The sequence below is a fragment of the Panicum hallii genome, chromosome 8, assembly GCF_002211085.1.
Source record: "Panicum hallii strain FIL2 chromosome 8, PHallii_v3.1, whole genome shotgun sequence".
Lineage (NCBI taxonomy): Eukaryota > Viridiplantae > Streptophyta > Magnoliopsida > Poales > Poaceae > Panicum > Panicum hallii.
The window spans coordinates 1927446-1946747 of NC_038049.1; the positions used below are offsets into that span (position 1 = coordinate 1927446).

The window sequence follows — 19302 nt, forward strand, 5'->3', positions numbered from 1 at the left end:
ACCGCTGCCAGGTACGACCTGTGCCGTTCGTCGGTGTTCGCGTCAAGGAGCTGCGCCATATCTGCATGAAAAATAGAACTACCCTAAGGCATATTCATACAAACAATTGAAATTACTAAAAACTATTCAAAATATAACTGCCCTAAGAAATATTTCTAAAAACTATTAAAAATACTAAAAACTATTTAAAATATAACTACCCTAAGAAATATTTCTAACAACTATTGAAAATACTAAAAACTCCTCGAAATATAACTACCCTAAGAAATATTCCTAAAAACTATTGAAAATACTAAAAACTATTCAAAATATAACTACCCTAAGAAATATATCTAAAAACTATTGAAAATACTAAAAACTTCTCAAAATATAACTATCCTAAGAAATATTCCTAAAAACTATTAAAAATACTAAAAACTCCTCAAAATATAACTATCCTAAGAAATATTCCTAAAAACTATTGAAAATACTAAAAACTATTCAAAATAGAACTACCCTAACAAATATTTCTAAAAACTATTGAAAATACTAAAAACTGTTCAAAATAGAACTACCCTAACAAATATTTCTAAAAGCTATTGAAAATACTGAAAACTATTCAAAATATAACTATCCTAACAAATATTCCTAAAAATAATTGATAATTATACGACTAGAACGAGAATATATCTCCAAACCGACGTGTGAACAGGGCTTCACCGCTTTCTCTCCTCCCTTTCTTTTTTCTTAATTTTTGCTGAATAATATGGCAATTTAGGGGTGGGTGGGGGCTTAAATAGTGGGGGGGGGACCTCCTGCCCGTTGGGCGGGCGGGATGCCGCGTCAGGGGCCTCTTCGCGAATAAGAAAAGTTTCTTATTCGCGATTCTTATTCGCGAAGAGACCCTCGGGAGGGGTCTGGGAAATATTTTTGGACCTCCCGCCTGTTGGATGGGCGGGAGGTCTCCGGCCCCACGCCTTCCGCCCGTTGATTAGGCGGGAGATACCCATTTTTCGAATATTTCCAAAACGGCACCCCTTTTTCGAATTTAATTTTTTTAAAACCCTTTTTTTTTTAAAAAAAAAGTCCTTTCTTTTCCTCCGGCCTGCCATCGGGGCTCGGCCCAAGTTGAGCTTTCGGCCCGACTAGAAAAATGTTGGGTTTGTGGTGAATCTGGGGCGTCGAACAGGGAATGGACGGGCCACGTTGGCAGAGGTGGCGGCGCAGCCTACCTCCTACCGCTTTTCCCTTTCCCCCGAAACCGTCTGCCGTCGCCGTTCTCAATCGAGGGAGGACGTCTCGGCCGGAGTCAGTCAGCTTGAGCTAGGGTTCGAGGGTCATCGGAAGGAGGAGGCGAAGATGATCGAGGTGGTGCTGAATGACCGCCTGGGGAAGAAGGTGCGGGTCAAGTGCAACGAGGACGACACCATCGGCGACCTCAAGAAGCTGGTTGCGGCGCAGACGGGGACGCGCCCCGAGAAGATCCGCATCCAGAAGTGGTACAACATCTACAAGGACCACATCACCCTCAAGGACTACGAGATCCACGACGGCATGGGCCTCGAGCTCTACTACAACTAGCTGCCCTGTCTGACTACACATGCCCCTGCTTATCAGGTAGGACAACCCCTCTCGGATTCGGCACCGTTCCTCTTCGTTCCTGCGCGCGTGGCTTGGATTTCCTTTGGTACGCTAGATCCTCGGTTGATCGCTGGGAGTAGCTTAGCTGACTGAAATTTTTCAATTTTGGGTGCGGCGTAATACCAATTTCACTTCGTTCTTCTGATTTAGTCGTTGCTGACTGACTTGGAGGACTGATCTACTCTAATTCTTCTGGTTGCCATTTTCTCGGTGGTGGGATATGTATGGTGAATAACTGAATCCGGATTGATTATGGACGCTGTAATTTACAGGGTTAGTTTTTGGGTAGCTTTGTTGTAGAATCTTCAGCTATGCACATGACTAGATGACTGTAATTCGCTACTCTGAATTTCTAACTGGGCACCTGTAATGGCAAATCTTTGGTGACTGAGGGCAAGTAACCTGTTATGACAAAGTTCAGTAGTGGGGTTCTACAGCTTTTTCATGTCATATTCGTTTATCCAATTTGAGTCTGGTCTCCATGCTCAGTTGAATTATTGATCCATGAAATCTATGAGGAGATGAGGCTCAGTCAACTAGAGGTTGGCGAACAATGTCTGATACCTGGCTGTCCTTTAAACATCTAATCTAGGCTTAGTTGTTCTTCTGGTAGCTACAAAATATTTGCAAATCACTTCTTTAGTCCTGCTATACCTGTTCTGGTTATAATTACTGTTGGTGTCCTAATTTGTCCTCTTGTTATGCTTGCCATACATTTGTTGGTTTGTTTATAATTTCGAAGAAAGGTCATAGATGGTGCAATTTTTCATTTTTATCATATACAATTGATGTGTTTTGATATGCCCAAAAATGTTAATCGGCATGAGATTTTAATTGATCCATTGATGGCTGCTACCTTTTTAAAACATGAAACTATGAGACTGCTTATTTATGGATACAACAATGTCAATGTGATCCAATTCAATATTAGTTATCTTGAATGTTTTTTATCGTCTAATGCTTAGCAATTGACAAGGCTCGTGGGTTTATATATTTCATTGTTTAGTGTGCAGAAGCTTTTACATTTACAATTTAATCTATGATCTCTGCTTAGTCCTTTTTTCTGAATGTTCTTCTTGGTATATCAAAGAAGTATCTGTAGGTTATGATTTAGAGTAAGCTTTGAGACATTTGGATGAGTGTTCATTGGTGATGGTTATAGTTTCTTGGCTACGTGGAATGTTATCCAATTCAAGTGTCTTGCCATCAGAACATGGTTTTATTACCTGAATTTGTGGAGCAAGCAGAATAAGTAACAAGAAAAAAAAATGACATAGTGACGAAATCTATTAAGCATCAAGCAAGAACAAGTCCTAGCAGCCTGCCCCTGCTCAAGAAAACCTTGATTACCAAAATCGTGCCTCGTTGGATATTGTACTTTCTAAGGTGGCGCTGAAGTTTGGAAAATTATGTCCAAATTATTTACAACTTGGAGCATTGCATCAAATCTCTGTAGTCTGGAAAGTTTTTTATAAGTTCAATGCCGGTTCATATGTTCTGTCCAAATAGTTGCCCTGTGGGCATGATCAACAGATTTGAACATTTTAGATTATGGCAGGTTTGTTTATGCTTGAATCTGAGGAGGCCGCCATGAACTTGTAGATTTCCCCGACATTAACATGCAGCTGTGTGCTTGTGCGCCCTTTTTCTAAAATAATTCGCTTGGGTGTCTGTTTACGATTTTCTTTGACATATTCCTTCTCCACTAATCATTGTTCGATTCCGATGCAGATTGATCTGAATTCTGAAGCCATGGGTGCAACTCCAATCGCAGTCGCTTAAGCTCACATATACATAAGCAACGTCAGTGAGCTAGCTATGCAAGACATTGGTTGTGCCAAACTTTCAGCGACTCTTGACAGCCTCGCAATATTGTTGTGTGAAATACAGAACTGCAAGAGCAAAATAAAATACTGTTGTGGCAGTGGCATGAAGTAAATTAGAAACGTAACATAATTCAAAGATCTGGAAATAAGAAACTTTTAGTCGTCAAACTGACGGTCTTGGTTGCATCTTTTTTCTCAGTAGCTCTCAACCTTGTAGCTCTCCTGCCACCCATGATCTACACTAACCGCTATAATTCTACCTTCTCTTACCGTCATCCAAAATTGGATGAGATGAGTTGAAATTTCCATGCGTGGGAATGGGAACAGAGAAGCGCGCGTGCCCAAAAACCCACCGAGCCGCGAGACAGGAGAACCCCAAATCAAATCACAGCCTCCTTCCAATGCAGCCCCTGAATCCCTAACCCCACCGCGCTCGATTGCCGCCGCCGCCGTTCGCGTCCCCTCCGCCGTCCGCAATGCAGCCTCCATCCGATCTCTCCCCGCCCCCACCCTCCTCTCCGCCCGCCGATACACCAGCCTCCGCCGCGGCCCAAACCCCAAGCCTCCCCGACACCCCGGCCTCCTTGGACCCCGACACCCCCTTCTCCGACGCCGCACCCGTCGACGCCTCGGACGCCGACATCCCCGCCCTCGCGCCAACACCCGACGGCGCCCTCGCCTCCGCCTCCGCCTCGGACGCCCCCGGCGACGGCGAGGACGACGGGATCACCAACCCCTCCGGTGGCTCCTCCAGGAAGCACATGACCCTAGCGCCGCCGGCGGCGGCCAGCAAGAAGTCGAAGAAGAAGGGCGGCAACAGCGTTTGGACCCGGCCAACCTCCCGCAAGGGCAAGAAGAAGGCCAGGCAGCCGGGCGGCCACGGGCCCGGTGGCGGCGCCAGCGGCGCCCACCCCGGGCCCAGCGCCGGCGGGGACGAGCTGTGCCAGCTCGTCCCCGCGACCCGCCTCGCCGCCGAGCGCAACGACGACGCGGCCGCCCAGCCCGTGCTCCTCTCCCGCTTCTTCAAGTCCGAGAGGATCGAGGTCTCCGACGACCGCCTCACCGCCGCCAGCACCAAGGGCTACCGCATGGTGCACGCCACCCGCGGCGTGGCGGCCGGGGCGTGGTACTTTGAGGTCATGGTCGTGCATCTCGGCGCCACTGGCCACACGCGCCTCGGATGGGTGACCAACAGGGCGGACCTCCAGACGCCGGTTGGGTACGACGCCTATGGGTTTGGGTACCGCGACATTGATGGCGCCAAGGTGCATAAGGCATGGAGGGACAAGTATGCTGATGAAGGGTACGGGGAAGGAGATGTCCTTGGGTTCTACATTTCTCTGCCTGACGGGGAGCAGTATGAGCCTAAGCAACCTGACCTGATTCAGTACAAGGGAATGCCCTTTCATGTGCAAGTCCCCAAAGAGGAGCAGAAGATACCAGCTCCTGTTCCTGGTGAGTGACTGTTCTAATAAATTCTGGATATAGTTGTAGGCTGTTATGTCAATTAAAAAACACATACAGTTTTAACAGTGAAATGGCTATGAAGTACTAATTGTACAAATAAGATATAGTTTCATGAAACATCTAAGGTGAATTTTTTCTCCCTCAGTTCTTGAGATGATGTAGATGACTACAAGCAGAATTTTGAAAATGGAGTATTGAGATTTCGAGATAACAATTCAAGAAAAGAATGTCTTATGAAACAAATAATCATGTATAAATACTTTCTTTTACAGTTGTGTTATTTATACAATAAACAGTTAGGTTTAGAAATAATATGCAGAGATTGTGTACTGATGTTGAATTAAACAATTGAATGTTTTGCTCATGCTTCACAAGTGTGTTGGCAGATACGTGTCATTTGGTTTTAGATTGGCTTATTGTTTTCCCAACACAAATTCCTGGTCTCTCTTCAGACATTATATATATATACTAGTTAAAATATGGAGTCATCATATCTCCATTGCACACACTAGATAGTAATTTTCATTTATTCATCTTTTAATAATTTCCAAAGCCTAAACTAACGTGTATTGCAGAAATAAATCCTTACTCTATTGGTGTTGGAATGCTGATTGAAAATTTATCTTGAAGTATAATCTTTTCCTTTGGGACTTTAAATGTCCTGTCGTAGTAGCACCTTTGCACCTTATAGCTGCTTCAATACATGAATAAGTATGTGCATCTTCAAATTAATATTTCTTGAAGTATATTGTTGTATCTTCCATACATGAATAAGGTGCATCTTTAATATTGATTTTTGTATGGTCTAGTCAGAAATCCCAAATGGGTATGCTTGAGAGGTTTTAGTATTAATTGGTGCGCCTCTTTGTGTTCCATTAGATTACACTTTGTTCTGCACTCATGAATAGAAAAGGATGTGCCCCAACAATGGCTCTTTTACAGCTATGTTTGCCCGTTATTTTGTTTGTTCGGAGTTCAGACAATATAAATATTCCGTGGTTCTTGCATATGCAGGGAGTGAGATATGCTACTTCAAGAATGGGGTATGCCAAGGCAGTGCCTTCAAGGACATTCCTGGAGGGAGGTATTACCCAGCTGCATCAATGTATACGCTCCCTAACGAGCCAAACTGTGTAGTCAAATTCAATTTTGGGCCAGACTTCGAGTTCTTCCCACAAGATTTTGGCGGTCTGCCCATCCCTCAACCAATGAGCGAGGTGCCTTATCAGGCACTTGAGGTGAAGAATGAGGGGGCTGCCGAAAATGGAATTGCTGAAAAAACTAGCTAGTGTAGTTAGCATGCTATTTTAGCTATGTCGAATACCCCTGTGTAAACACCATATGCGCCCATGGCTAGATCATGGTGAGGTTGGCCACTGGAGTCTGTCTGACATTATGTTGTCACCAAATGGGTTCAATTTCCTGTCCTTGGCTGGGTGAAGTTATTGTTTGCCGCCAGATGGTAGTGAAATGGTGATGGTATGTAAGAGCAACCAGAGGGTGTTATCTGTCATGTGGCATGCTGCAGTAGAGGGACGAAGAGCAGCGAAGGGAGGTGGACAGTGTTGTTCTGGTGGAGCGGCAGGTGAAACCTTATGCTGGGAGTTTTACTGCCCAGGAAGTTGGCCAGGAAACGTATCTGCTTGTAAATTTGCCTCATTTTCATTTTTCATCCCAGCAATCCAAATGGCCTTTTGCCAGTATTTCTCTGTAACTGTAAAAATCTGTCTGGTCTCGTTTCGATACGCATGCAATGTGAATATGTGATTGACAGAATCACTTAGATGTTTATTTAATTTACTATCCGTCGTACTGTTGATAAACAAAATACAGGAGCAGAACACATCATTACCGGCTATTCGTATGCCAATTCTGATGGAACATAGGCATAGCCCCATCCAGTAATATACCTGTAGAATACAATGACAGCAAACGTTCCTGTGGACCAATAAAAAAAATCGTGTTATGGCTTGTGAAAGTTTCCCCCTTGAGAACATGTCTGAACGTATATTTTTATTAAGAGGAAAGCGGCACAGCAATGTATCGCAGCACCAGAACTAGCTTCGTGTGCTCAGTGCTGGACAAGAACATTACATTGAAATTACATAGGAAAAATACATCAGCGTACCTAGCTTTCCAATACCTAGGTATTTTAGAAAACCACAGTGTTTTTCTAAAATTCCAAAAATACTGTGCATCCAAACAGGGCCTAAGAGTTTCTGAAGTCTAGCCTACGTTTTACGTGGCATCCAGTAAAATTCAGCTTTGCGTTTTTGTTCAAATGGCAATCAAGAAAAAACAGCAACATCAGAAGGCAAAAGGGGAAAAACCAGCATGCAAAAAATGCTTCGGGAGCAAAGATTTTGCAACATTTTTGTTGGCAAAAACTGATAGTTGTTGAAATAGTATACTCCTTCATCTTAATAAAGAGAATTCCAGTTCCATTCGTGTGGAGTTGACTGGAGGCACTAGAAAGGGAAATACAGTGTTTTGGAGGCAGAGGTGGATCCAACCCAGAATCCACCATTGGATTCATTTTTCTTTCTATTCCAAGGGGATCAGCGGAAATCCCTGCTACTCTGCAACAACGTCTCATGAAATGGGCAATGGCATTCTCGCCCCTACTTTCAAGGTCAAAGTAATCACATAGTACATAAGTACCATTTACAATTAGACAGAGTCCATCCTTCTGAAATTATTGCTTGTACAAATAAACAAAAACATACAATCACAAGCTGGACCAGCCTGTTCTGTCGTCTTCATGAAGAGAACAAATACAATAGCCATGCTGATCATACTGGTGCACAGTGCAAATAAATAATCTCAACTTGAGTGCCATTTGATTTGTAGGTGGCTACAATCCACACATGTTTCCACTCTGTTCAGTGCTGCCTGTCGATGTTGCAACACCGACTCCACGCTAGGCTCGGTCCTTTTCCGTGCCATTTTCCGGGAGATGTTCTTCCACTTATATTCAAACTCACAAGCTGCAAAAAGGATGATAGAGTAATAAATAGCGCATCTTGTGTATTTGTTTAAACTCAACTAGCAAATGACCTTTCTCCTTTTTTTATGCACAAATTTAAGATGCTAGTAAGTACAATAAGCAGTAGATTATATAAAGAAACGTTTATGGATTCAAGCATTCCAATTTATTGATGATATTAACATTTTCATGTATGAAGAGGGAACCAAAAGCTGTAAGTTACCACTAACCTTCACTTCTGTTGACAAAGCCTTCAACAAGGCATGCGAGATTCCAAGGCCTCCCAGCAGAGGCAGCTTTTGCACCACCTTTTAACTCACCATTATGTTGTCGCAAACTGCAAAAGGACTCCTTTCATTAACACATAAATAGAACTTCGATTTGTATGACTACTACTACAGATCTTCATTCATTTTCAGTGTTATACTAGTTCCTTAAACTGCTAGCTGTTAATACACACCTATACAAGAAAAGTGGATAAAAATTTGCATTTTCAAGCGTATGTAACTGACAAGCCAGAGCAAGAGTTCTGTGATAACAAAAAGGACCTGCTGAAAAATACTAACAGTGCGCCAAGTATGCATTTATGCTCAAACTGACGCAACTGTGCATAGAACCTTGGATCTAGCTCCTGGTCTTCTTTATGCAGTTCTGTCTTCCTAGCATCGTCAACAAAGGAATTGGCAAACTGAGCACCAACTAGAGCTTCCTTTTGTAGTTTTGTTTCTCCCAGCAGTCACCACAAGTCACTAAGCAGTGGTAAAATCATGCAAAGCAGTAAAATTTCGATCCTAACATCATCAGATAGTAGCGTTGTGCAGCACTTTCTTGTGTTTGCATTGCAATCACAAGCGAACTTCAGAGTTCAGACGGGTTCCCCCAAATGGGACGCAAACGCAGTGGCTGCAACAATCGGAGACAAGCTCAGGAACCGGGAAAGAGAAGCAACAGGGCGGGTAGGCAGATCGAGGAATCACCGGCGAGGGAAGTCGGTGGTGACGCCGACGTAGGTGCGGGGGATCCGTGTGGAGGCTATCAGGTACACGCACCACGGCGGCGGCTCCTTCCTCTTCTCGGGCCCCGCCGACGGTTTCTTTCCGTCGGAGGCGGCGGAGGCCTCGCCGCATTCGGTAGGGAGGGTGCGGGGGATTTTGGCGGCTCGGAAGGCCGCCGTGAGGCTCATCGTCTCACCTCGCCGGCGGGTCGGAGCCCACACGAATCCTGGGCTCAAACCGTGCAATTTTATTGGGCCACGTTACCTGCAAACGTCGATCGTTGGATCATCCATGGATGGCTGGGATCTCGGAAGACCACGGGCCACGGCTCCGGCTTCGCGAGACATCGAACTCCCCAATCCCCACTGCTGCTCCCCTTCGAAGGCTGTAGCCACCGCCGATACCCCTCTCCTCCAGTGCTCCTCGCCGTAGCTCTCCTCCGGCGAGCCGGAATCGGTTCGGGCGGCTGCGCCGGGTGTTCAAGGCTTGGTGTGGAGAGCAGAGTGTGCAGCTCGTGGAGAGGGCTTGCCGGCGACGCGCAGCCTGGCCCTCTTCGCCGCTCCTCTGCTCCTCCCCTCCCCGCTGTCCTTCCCGCTGTCACATGGCACCGTCGTTGATTCCGCCAGGGACGTGCTCGTCACCTCCGCCGCGCACCAGCAAATGCAGCGGTGGGCACTGCCGAAGCTCATCGCTCGTCAGTGACGAAGTGCTTGAGCTTGCTCTTGCAGCAGAGCGAGAGAACGAGAGCCAGAGGTGCCACATTTTTTGCCATCCCCGAGCTCCCAGACTTACGATCTCTCCGATTCTTGCACGGCGGCACCAACAGCGGTAGCCGCGCGGATGATAACGGCGAACTACTGCAAGGGAGTCGACCGCGACGGCGCGGCGTGCGTAGGAGACGAGAGGTTCTTGAGGTGCCCATCGGCGGCCGTAGTTACGGGGGTTCATGTATAGATGGTCAAATGGGCCGGGCTCACTGGACGGCACTAGGCTCAGCACGAAAAAACACGATCCTAATCCGACACGGCCCACTAAAAATAGTGTCGTGCCAGTCCGACCCGATGCATCGTATCGTGTCTGGGCCGCAACCTCGACACGTAGTGCCGGCCCGGACACGACATGACTAAAGCCTGACTCGATTGGGCCCATGCAAGAGCCCATCCGCCACCCTCTTCCTCCCTCTCTCCCTTATCTCTCCCATGTTCCGCTCTCTCGGTCTCTCCCTGCCTCCCCTTCCTGTCCATTGCCGATGGAGGAGAAGCGGCGGAGGCTGGCGGCCAGCGAGCGGCGGGGGACGGCCACTGACGCGCGAGCGGGCGGGGGATGGCCGAGGCGTGCGTGCGGCGGGGCATGGCCAGCGCGCGAGCGGCAGGGGAGGACCGGGGCGCGCGGCGGAGGACGGCGACCGGTGCGCTCGCGGGGGATGGCCGAGGCGCGCTCGCGGCATGGATGGCCGGCGCGCGAACTGTGGAGGTCCGCGGCCGGCGGACGAGCAGTGGGGACGACCGGTGTGCGCGCGGCGAGGGCCGGCGGCCGCCGCGCGAGCAGCAGGGACGGCGGCATGCGTGCCGCGGTGGAGGCCGGCGCCAACGTGAAAGCCGGCGGGGAGGGGGCGGCGGAGGCAGGTGGCCGGTGCCCCCATGGAGGCCGTGCTCGATGGGCCGTTGGGCTGCCGTGCTCGATGGGTTAGACGGGCCGGCCCGGCACGATCAAGCGACCTTCGGGCCGTGCCTGAGCCGCTTGCTCAGCCCATGAACCGGCACGACACGACACGACACGACACGGTTAGCTTAGCGTGCCTACATGGACCGTGCCTAACTGGGCCGTGCCTAAATCGGGTTCGTGCAGTGTCGGGCTGGGCCACCCATTTGGCCATCTATAGCTTCAGGCTTGACCTCTACGGTGCCCATCAGCTGTTCTAAGCCATCTCATGATTGGAGCTCCATACTGCGCGTATTCTATATACTCAATCGATTTCTGTTATTCCTTTCATTATGTGTTAATGTTCATGCATACCACCTGTTCGATGGAATAGCTAAATGATTCCATTTTTCCATCAGTCTTTGGCTAGACTTTCTTGCAAATTATATATATTTGCTACAACAGATGCTCTGGAATTTACACAATGTTGAAATATTTCTGACTCCAAAATAACCAAATAATTGCACTTTGAGACTTTCTAATGTTGGAGTTCTTTCACAAGATGAATTGCTAATTGTGTGCAAAAATAATTTGAGCCTCACCAATTATTTCTGCAGATAGCCATTATAAGGAAAACGTCTATTTCTGCTGCTGCTATAATGATGTATGAACAAGAGAAAGCAAGGTAAGAAAGACTTCTACGGAAAAAAATAAGGTAAGAAAGCCTAAAATGCTTGTACGACTTATTGTACGCTGCTGTAGTATTTTATTTGGCGTCAGGAGTATAGAGTCATTTTGTATTGCTTTTAACACTGTTAGCTTGCCAAACTAACGGAAAGATCAAGAATCAAAACGAAATTCGTTTTTAGGCCAAATAAGCAAGTTCAATGGAAAAAAGGAAAAAAAACTATCAAACTTTTGTTAGATCTAAGAAACTAATTTACTCAAATATATTTGCCATCTGAGGAAGGCACGGCAACGGCCGCGCCAGAGTTTCTAGTCCATGGACGAAATTACGAATTTGGGGGGTTGATGCCGTCATCATGGTTAAATGGGCCGTGATGGACACACGGTCGTGGGCTGCTGGCGAGTTCATCCTAGGGCTGAATGTTCGGCTAGCCACAGCAGCAATCAGGACGTTGAGCCCACGAGGGCATTCCTGTTTGGAAAAGGTGCTTTGAACCTCCACTATCAACGCAATCTGATTTACCCTTTTCAATGAAAAATTGGATATTCAATACCTTCAACTATTAAAATCATCCAATTTACCTCCCTCGATGATTTCAAAAGGCGGTTTTGCTAACGTGGCGCCATATCAGCAATCCTACGTAGCGCCACATCAGCCACAAGAAGGTAAATTGGACTGGGTTGATAGTTTAAGGTGGTCAATTAGACTTTACATATGCAATTAAAATTCTTAAATCTGGTTTCATCACAGAAAAAATATAAAAAAGTAGTTTCATACTTCTTTGTTAACCATGCTCTATCTTCTGGTTCCTGGTTATGAGTTATTAGATCTTCCAAAAATGTTTTGATTAAAATTATTTTTATTTCCAAATTAGAATTAGGCATTTTTAACGGAAGTCAACTTCAACTTGACTCGTTTAGCTCGTTCCTAAATTAAGCGTCAAACTATAGAGAAGAAGATAATAAATAAGATGAGACCAAATTTTAGCCAAAAAAATTAAAATATGACTATAGGATATTAATAATTTTTAACTGGACACTATAAATAGAGCATGATTAAAAAAACGAAACTAGTTTCATATATTTGTGAGCTAAAATAAATTTTCGGAGACTAAACCAGATTTTAGGATTTTTAATTATAAATGTTTTCTAAGAAAAAATTATTTTTTAACTATTTTTTCATAAAGTCTAGTTGATCACCTTAAACTATCAATACGGTCTAATTTATCTCCTTTGTGGCTGACGTGGCTCTACGAAGTATTGCTGATTTGTCGCTACGTTGGTAAAATCGTCTTTCGAAACCACCAAGAAGGATAAATTGGACGGTTCCAATAGTTGTGGTGTTGAATATCTGATTTTTCACTTGAGGGGGTGAATTAAATTATGTTGATAGTTGAGGGAGGTTGAAAGTATTTTTGCTTCATATTTCCGACGGTGACGACCGTGTCGTTCGGCGGGCCGCGCGGCTTTCCGACGGAGGCTGGAGCAGTGCGGCGGCAAGGTGCTCCGCATCGTCAACTCGGACGACATCGTGGCCGAGGTGCCGGGGTACCCTGTCGACGACGACCGCGGCCGCGGCGAGCCGACGAAGCGGAAGGCGAGCTAGGGTGCCGAGGTGCCTGGCGCGAGCTGCGGCTGAGCAACCAGTAAAAAAATTAACCTCATTCCAAGGGGGGCAGCCCAGAATGAACACATACAAACTGTATTCAGCAGCGCCTCCCTAAACACATACAAATATATTTCTTCCATTGTTTCAGCAAGAGTCAAGAACATATATTTCATACCAGCCACCTTTAACCAAAGGCTGCACACCTCAGCTGCCAGCTAAACATGGCACACGGAACTGTTGGTCCGTCCATTCTAGTTTACACTTTCTGCAACGAGGAACGAAAATTGAGCTACATCAGCCGCGCTGCTTCTTCGCGCTAGGTAAATCATCATCGTAATGGCCACCATCATCAGTTCCATCTTTCTCGCCCTTCTTCCTAGCAAGGATCTTGTTGATCTTATGGAGATCATTAGTGAGCTTCTGGTCCTTGTTCTGCTTCCTCGTCTTCCTGCCGTCCTGCATCTTCACCCCAAACTGGAAGGCGGCCTTCGGCATGGCTTCTTTCTGATCGTTGTATTTCGCCCACTCCTCTTCCGTCTCAAAGTCCCACCTGTGTAGACGCCCCTTAGCCTGCTCAAGAATCGTATATCAGAACACACTACAGAGATGGCCCACGAATACGAAGGATATACAATTCTGTATTGTTTTCACAACAGATGTGATCATGGACTTGCGTTTAAATCAAAAGCTACAGCTACAGTTGCACAATGACTACTGTATCAGTAAACACCAGAACATGTAATGGCTAAACAACCGGAATAATTACTATCATGAGCTCAGGACCGAAAATAAAACAGACAAAACAGATTTTTAACAGTTTTGGATTTTGTTCGACAACAGAATGAACAGTGAACAGAAAGTAAGATCACACGAGAACAGCAAAAACACTACATAGTTAATTTCTATAATATCAAATCCACATGAACAGTTATCAGTACCTGCAATCTCATTATGTGCATGCACGATTTAGAAATAATTTCACTTACCCGTCCACCCATATCCATCTTTGATAAATCATCTTCATCATCGCTCCCTGCAATCTCATTATGATACTCCTGATAACCAGGATAACACTCTGAGTAGCTATCCGAAATAAAATTTGGATCTTTCTCCCGTGCATCCTTTTCCCTCAGCTGATTAAGCCTTTGATCGTCACGTTTGAAAACAGAACCTAGACCCCGATCCTTGTCTGCTTGGGTCATGAACCTAGGATCCTGGGCTATGCTAGGATCAGCTAACACATCATATTCCTGAGTGCTTTGTTGCACGTACTGTTCTGGATAACCCAACTGCTGTTCTGCATACGCATAGCCTGACCAATCGCCTTGATATCCAGCTGCTACCATTTGGGCTTGAACAGCATCATACCCATTCTGACACCAGACAAAAACACTACGCATTAAATGTTGACCAAGCTGAATAAAATATAGAGCAAACTGGAAACAGTTTATAGAAGCTGCCTTTTATAGCAGGACATGAATATGGATAAGTAATAAACAAATTGTTAGCCTCTTAATGTTCTTAATGTTCAACGTGCATGGTTCAATTTATACAGGCATCTGTCAGAACCAAAGTCACAGAACATAGGCTTACCGGCTGTTGCCAAGCTTGAGCAGGTTCAGATGGTGGTACTGGGCCATACATGGGTTCTATGAAATAGGACTGCTTCTGATGGTTACGTGGGGATTCCTCCATATCCTCAGAAACAGGGCTCTGGCTCATTTCTTTGTTAGGAACTGAATAGTCAACTCCATCACCGACGAAAATGTCATCGTCATCAGCTCTAGATTGTTTCTCCTTTCCATCGGAATCATTGTCCCGAGGGGGCGGGGGCGGGGGCGGGGGCATATTCTTTTCTGATTGCTGTTTCAGAGCAGAACCATTAGTTTTTGAAGGTTTTACTGCCTCATCATAATCACCAATTGCCAAATTGCTCTTCCCTGCATTGTAGAAACCATAAAAAATTAACAAAATATGTAACCCATCAAGCACCTGAAGATAATTCCTCAAAGAATATTAGAGATACAACATAAGTACAAAAACTCTTAAGTGTCCTGGCAAAAGTAGCAGGTTTACTTTTCTACATCACTAAAATATAAATACTCTTAGTTCTTCCAGACAAAGCACATAAGCATACTTTCTTATGTATTTACCAAAAAAAATTCCTGTTCTCAGTTTTTTCAATAAGATCCACTAGTATAGAACTCAATTTCATTTTGCAGTAACACACCTTTTGTGTCTCTTTCTTTTTTCTTTTTCTTTAAGACCTTCCCTGAAGATCCAAGTCGAAGGTATGTCATAATTTTAGCAATCCTGTCAAGTACAGAACCATCCACACTGACAGTTACCATCTCCTGCAGAAGTAAGAAGATCAATGAGAAAGAAAAGTCACAGGACATTCAACATTTACGTGGTCATCATATTGCCATAATACCTCTGGAACAGGGCAATCAGCTTTGCTCCTATGAAGAGTTGTTGGAATGTCATTGGTGAGCCCATCCTCCTAGTTGGATTGAAAGAATATAATTAATATGCTCACAAAACGAAATCTTCAAACAGAAATATGATACAAAAAATGGAAACCAAATGGAAAGAACTAAAAATATAATGACTAATTCATGTGAATAGACCATGCTGACACCTCTACTGGATCGCTTTAAAGGTACGTGAATAGAGAATGGGATGTGTTGCAATTATGAAGCCATGATGCTGTGCAACGACAATCAATCATGGCATCAGAGTCAATTTTGCATGAAGCATGAATCATGGCATCAGAGTTACAAAACATATTAACACTACACATGAATATAAAGGAGCATAGCAAAATCAGAAGATTATTCAGTTCCTAGAACAATCATGACAAACTGACAAAGACATGTTGACTTCTCAGAAAAAAACTAAAACATGAAATGTCAATATCTTTTAAAAAACAATATGAAAAAACTAATTTTAACTTTGCAGAATATACACAGACAACATGTCTGTCAGTACTGATGTGTGATGGAAAAATAAAATAATGTATGGATCTGGTCGTTTCTGTGGAGGAAAATAGGAATGCCTACGGTTTCCAATTCTTAATACATGATTAATCTGAAATGTTTTATGACCATAATCATTTATGGAACTGAAAAAGACGGGAATCACTTTAAGGGCATTACCATATTGTAAATAAATGACATCCGACCAGGGAGAAACAATTCGTTCTCTTTTATTATGCTTTGTGGCTTTATGATCCACTGGTAGACGGACTGCGATCATAAGAGAATGACAATCAATACTCATGTTATATTACGTAAGCTAATATATGAAGAAATAAAATAATTCACTGACAAACTCAAAAAAAAAATCTACCTTTGCAGTTGCAGTTCGAAAGGAGACTGCCTGATCTTCTTTTGTTGCCCTGTACAGAAAAAATGAAAGATATGTATTATGCTCCCAAAGCACTAGGTGCATCCATAGTAACGACATGAGGGTATTTTTTTTTATTGTTGCGTCTGAAATCGAGAGATATAAAAATAGGGTTATACAACACATATAATTTCGTTATACCCCTGAGTTGCACTAATGATGCACAGGAACTGATATTTGGCTGAGGCAATGTTTACAAACACTCTAAAGCGTGTTTCATTATCGGTTGTACAAAATAAAGACCTTACATAAATCTAAGTCAGCACACCCAAGTCGGTGCGGACAATGGCTTCAGGAAGATAAGCCTGTAAAATTATTAAATACTACAAGAGATACAAATGCAAAACATTATAGGAGGCATAATCCCCTTTTTCTTCAACATACAGGAACAAGAAATTTATCAACACAGACTCTTTCAAAATTCAAATGGGAGGAAAGTGGATCTTTCTTAAGTTACTCCAAGAAATTAAAGGTAGCTCCAATAAAGTTGATCAAGATGATTCTGTCATGATGGTACATTTTTTTTGTACCGTTTGCTTGCTTTCTCCAGACAGGCATTAATTCACTATTATGGCATATTGCAGCATCTGAAATGAAAGCTGGATCTGATAGCATTTTAAAACACTTACTTACTGTAACAATCATGTAGGGAAAGGTATGATAACATGAGCTCAAAATACATTATGGTGGAATACCTTGACTTTGCATCCTTCCCATCCTCTGCATCAGGTTTCTTTTCAATTTCACTCCGTATTTTATGAAGTAGAGCATAGTCCAAGCCTTTGACCAGATGTGTATGCTCCAAATCACCTTACAAGCATAGCATGGAAATGAAATGTCAGTCAAAGAGTAGTTGAGAACAGCATCTGAGTCACTATATCCACATCAATATTATAACGTCACCTTCTATACCTTTCTTAGTTTCTTTTCAATTACATTGAATTAAAATAAAAACAATTTGGAGGACTGCATATGATTGATTGATTGATTAGGCAAAGGATCAAGCAATTTCTCTGTTTATATTTCATTTGAGAAAATGATGTTCTGAAACAGTGGACAGGGCATTTACCAAACATAGAAGACTATGTCAAACAATTCTCATTGCCTCAGAAATCATGATATGGATAGCTCATGAACAGGTATGCTCGCTTATTCATTTGCATAAAAAGCAACAGAAAACAGAGGCAATAAATAGACATGTCGAAGGTACTTTTCCCCATAAAAAAGAATTATTTCCTTCAAAAATATATAGCATCACATAACCAACCTCCGAGGTATTTGCTTTTCTCAATTGAAATCTTGTGTGCATCAGCCAGCCTATAACACAAACATTGCAGAAATTAAAATTCCAGACAAAATAAAACATAATATGAGTAATCAAATCCATTCTTCTATAAACTAAGCACAAATGGAAGTGCCAAAGCCGGAGAGCCATATTTCCAGACAAATGAATCATGTGATCTGTTACCTCAAATCCGTCCCAGGAGGTGCCACAGCATGAAATGAACCAAGCTCCGTAGGTTCATAGTCTGGGTTTTGATCTTCACGACGCTCCTTAGCACGATCACGATACCTGGGTGTCTCTGGTTCTTCTTTTTTCTCCTCTCTGGATGGGAAACAAGAGATATTTAGGTTTGTCAAATCACTTACAATAGGTAGCATGAGTCTTATGATGGAGGTATTCGTAATTTGCACCTAACTTGTCTTTATCACTTTCTATTTTCACATGATTACACATTCTAAAACATATCCTAAAAAGCTGGAAGTGTTTATGATTTATGAATTCTGTCCAAGACTGTCCCTGAGATTGTTTGATCCTGCATATTTTCAGAGCTCCCTTGGTCGAGCACCTCAGCAATTTAAACGTGGTTCCTCTACCGCTTGTGAGCTTATGCAAAATAGAAACTCGTAAAGATGGGTAGTGTTTTACAGACACGCACATAATGGCAGCAATTTGTGCTTTTCTAAATTGGGTGCTGTAATTGAAGAATCACTGCCTAAATCCATGTAGCGTGGCAGCCCGACTAGGTGACTATACGTTTATAAGCTGAGAGAGAAAAAAAAAACAGGTGCAAGTGCTCATGATGGTCCCAGACACTATTGCAACCATGTTACAGGCGATGGCAACTATATCCTCAGGGCTTGCGATTTACTAAAATATTTTTTCTGCGCTGTATACGTATTAGAAATAAGAGCAAAAATCAGTTGTCGCCTTTCAAGTGTGCATTAGAGGTTATTAGTTCCATAAGCCAATAAACAGCTCCTTATTAGTGAACAAGAACAAACTATGCTCCTTATTTCTCAGACAGACAGCTTGTATTCTATTTGTTCAACTTCAAATCACTTGGCACTAAGAAATGCGAGAACAAGTAAGAAATAAAGGATATGTGGACTGCTTACTTCCGCCGCATCATCTTCTCCTTATAGTAGTTCTTCTTCGACGACATCTTCTCTCTTCAGATTGTAAAATATCCCTAGAAACCAAAGGTCAAGGGGGGAATCAGAATCTCCAAGACTTGTGGCTAGAAAACCAGCGCGCAGAGCCAGGGCTGCGACCCGGCGACTCGGCCTTGTGGTACCTGCTCGAGGAGCTGCAGCAGCAGCTGGCGGGGAGAGAGACGACGGAGGCGGGGGCAGAAGGCGGCGGCGTCGGAGTGCCCCGCGGCGGCAAGGGGAGATGGCGGAGGAAGGGCGAAGAAATCCGGTGGGAAAGGCAGGAGGAGGTCGGGGATACGGCGTGGCTATTCGGAGACACGGAGGAGGCTGGACTGCTGGAGGACCGGCGGACGGCGGCGGCGGCAGCGGTCCGGAGCCCAGAGAGGGGCTCGATTTCTTTTCTTTCTGTTTTTGATATTTTTTTTAGAAGACACCTGGAGCGTGTCTCGTATCTTATTCATCCCAAGTAAAATAATTGGTGGTAAAGAAGGACAACTTCGTACAAAACGACATGAAGAAAATAAAATTACATCGTCATCCACTGAAACTTGAAAAATACATCGTACTACGAGAGAGTACAAGGCAACCGAGCCTCGGAGGGGATCGGATTGTGTGCGTAAAATCATC

General features: G+C 44.1%; 4 protein-coding genes across 4 annotated transcripts; 2 read left to right on the forward strand and 2 right to left on the reverse strand.

Annotated features, from left to right (window-relative positions):
• Nucleotides 1-1233: 1233 nt before the first annotated feature.
• Nucleotides 1234-3544, forward strand: LOC112902928 (ubiquitin-like protein 5). Its single transcript, XM_025972124.1, has 2 exons — nt 1234-1596; nt 3352-3544. The coding sequence occupies exon 1, from the start codon at nt 1339-1341 to the stop codon at nt 1558-1560; it is 222 nt and encodes a 73-aa protein (XP_025827909.1). The 5' UTR covers nt 1234-1338; the 3' UTR covers nt 1561-1596; nt 3352-3544.
• Nucleotides 3545-3716: 172 nt separating this feature from the next.
• On the forward strand, nt 3717-6692 carry LOC112902927 (protein TRAUCO-like). Its single transcript, XM_025972123.1, has 2 exons — nt 3717-4901; nt 5928-6692. Exons 1-2 carry the CDS (start codon nt 3923-3925, stop codon nt 6200-6202), a joined length of 1254 nt encoding a protein of 417 aa, XP_025827908.1. The 5' UTR covers nt 3717-3922; the 3' UTR covers nt 6203-6692.
• Nucleotides 6693-7508: 816 nt separating this feature from the next.
• On the reverse strand, nt 7509-9142 carry LOC112902886 (structure-specific endonuclease subunit slx1-like). Its single transcript, XM_025972077.1, has 3 exons — nt 8877-9142; nt 8130-8236; nt 7509-7900 (listed from the first exon to the last, which is right to left on the reverse strand). Exons 1-3 carry the CDS (start codon nt 9080-9082, stop codon nt 7737-7739), a joined length of 477 nt encoding a protein of 158 aa, XP_025827862.1. The 5' UTR covers nt 9083-9142; the 3' UTR covers nt 7509-7736.
• A 3794-nt stretch (nt 9143-12936) lies between these two features.
• Nucleotides 12937-19110, reverse strand: LOC112902792 (suppressor of mec-8 and unc-52 protein homolog 2-like). Its single transcript, XM_025971970.1, has 12 exons — nt 18819-19110; nt 18640-18713; nt 17708-17845; nt 17507-17556; nt 16935-17049; nt 16183-16231; nt 15990-16079; nt 15266-15334; nt 15062-15185; nt 14425-14771; nt 13818-14204; nt 12937-13401 (listed from the first exon to the last, which is right to left on the reverse strand). The coding sequence occupies exons 2-12, from the start codon at nt 18684-18686 to the stop codon at nt 13126-13128; spliced, it is 1692 nt and encodes a 563-aa protein (XP_025827755.1). The 5' UTR covers nt 18687-18713; nt 18819-19110; the 3' UTR covers nt 12937-13125.
• Between the last annotated feature and the right edge of the window lie 192 nt (nt 19111-19302).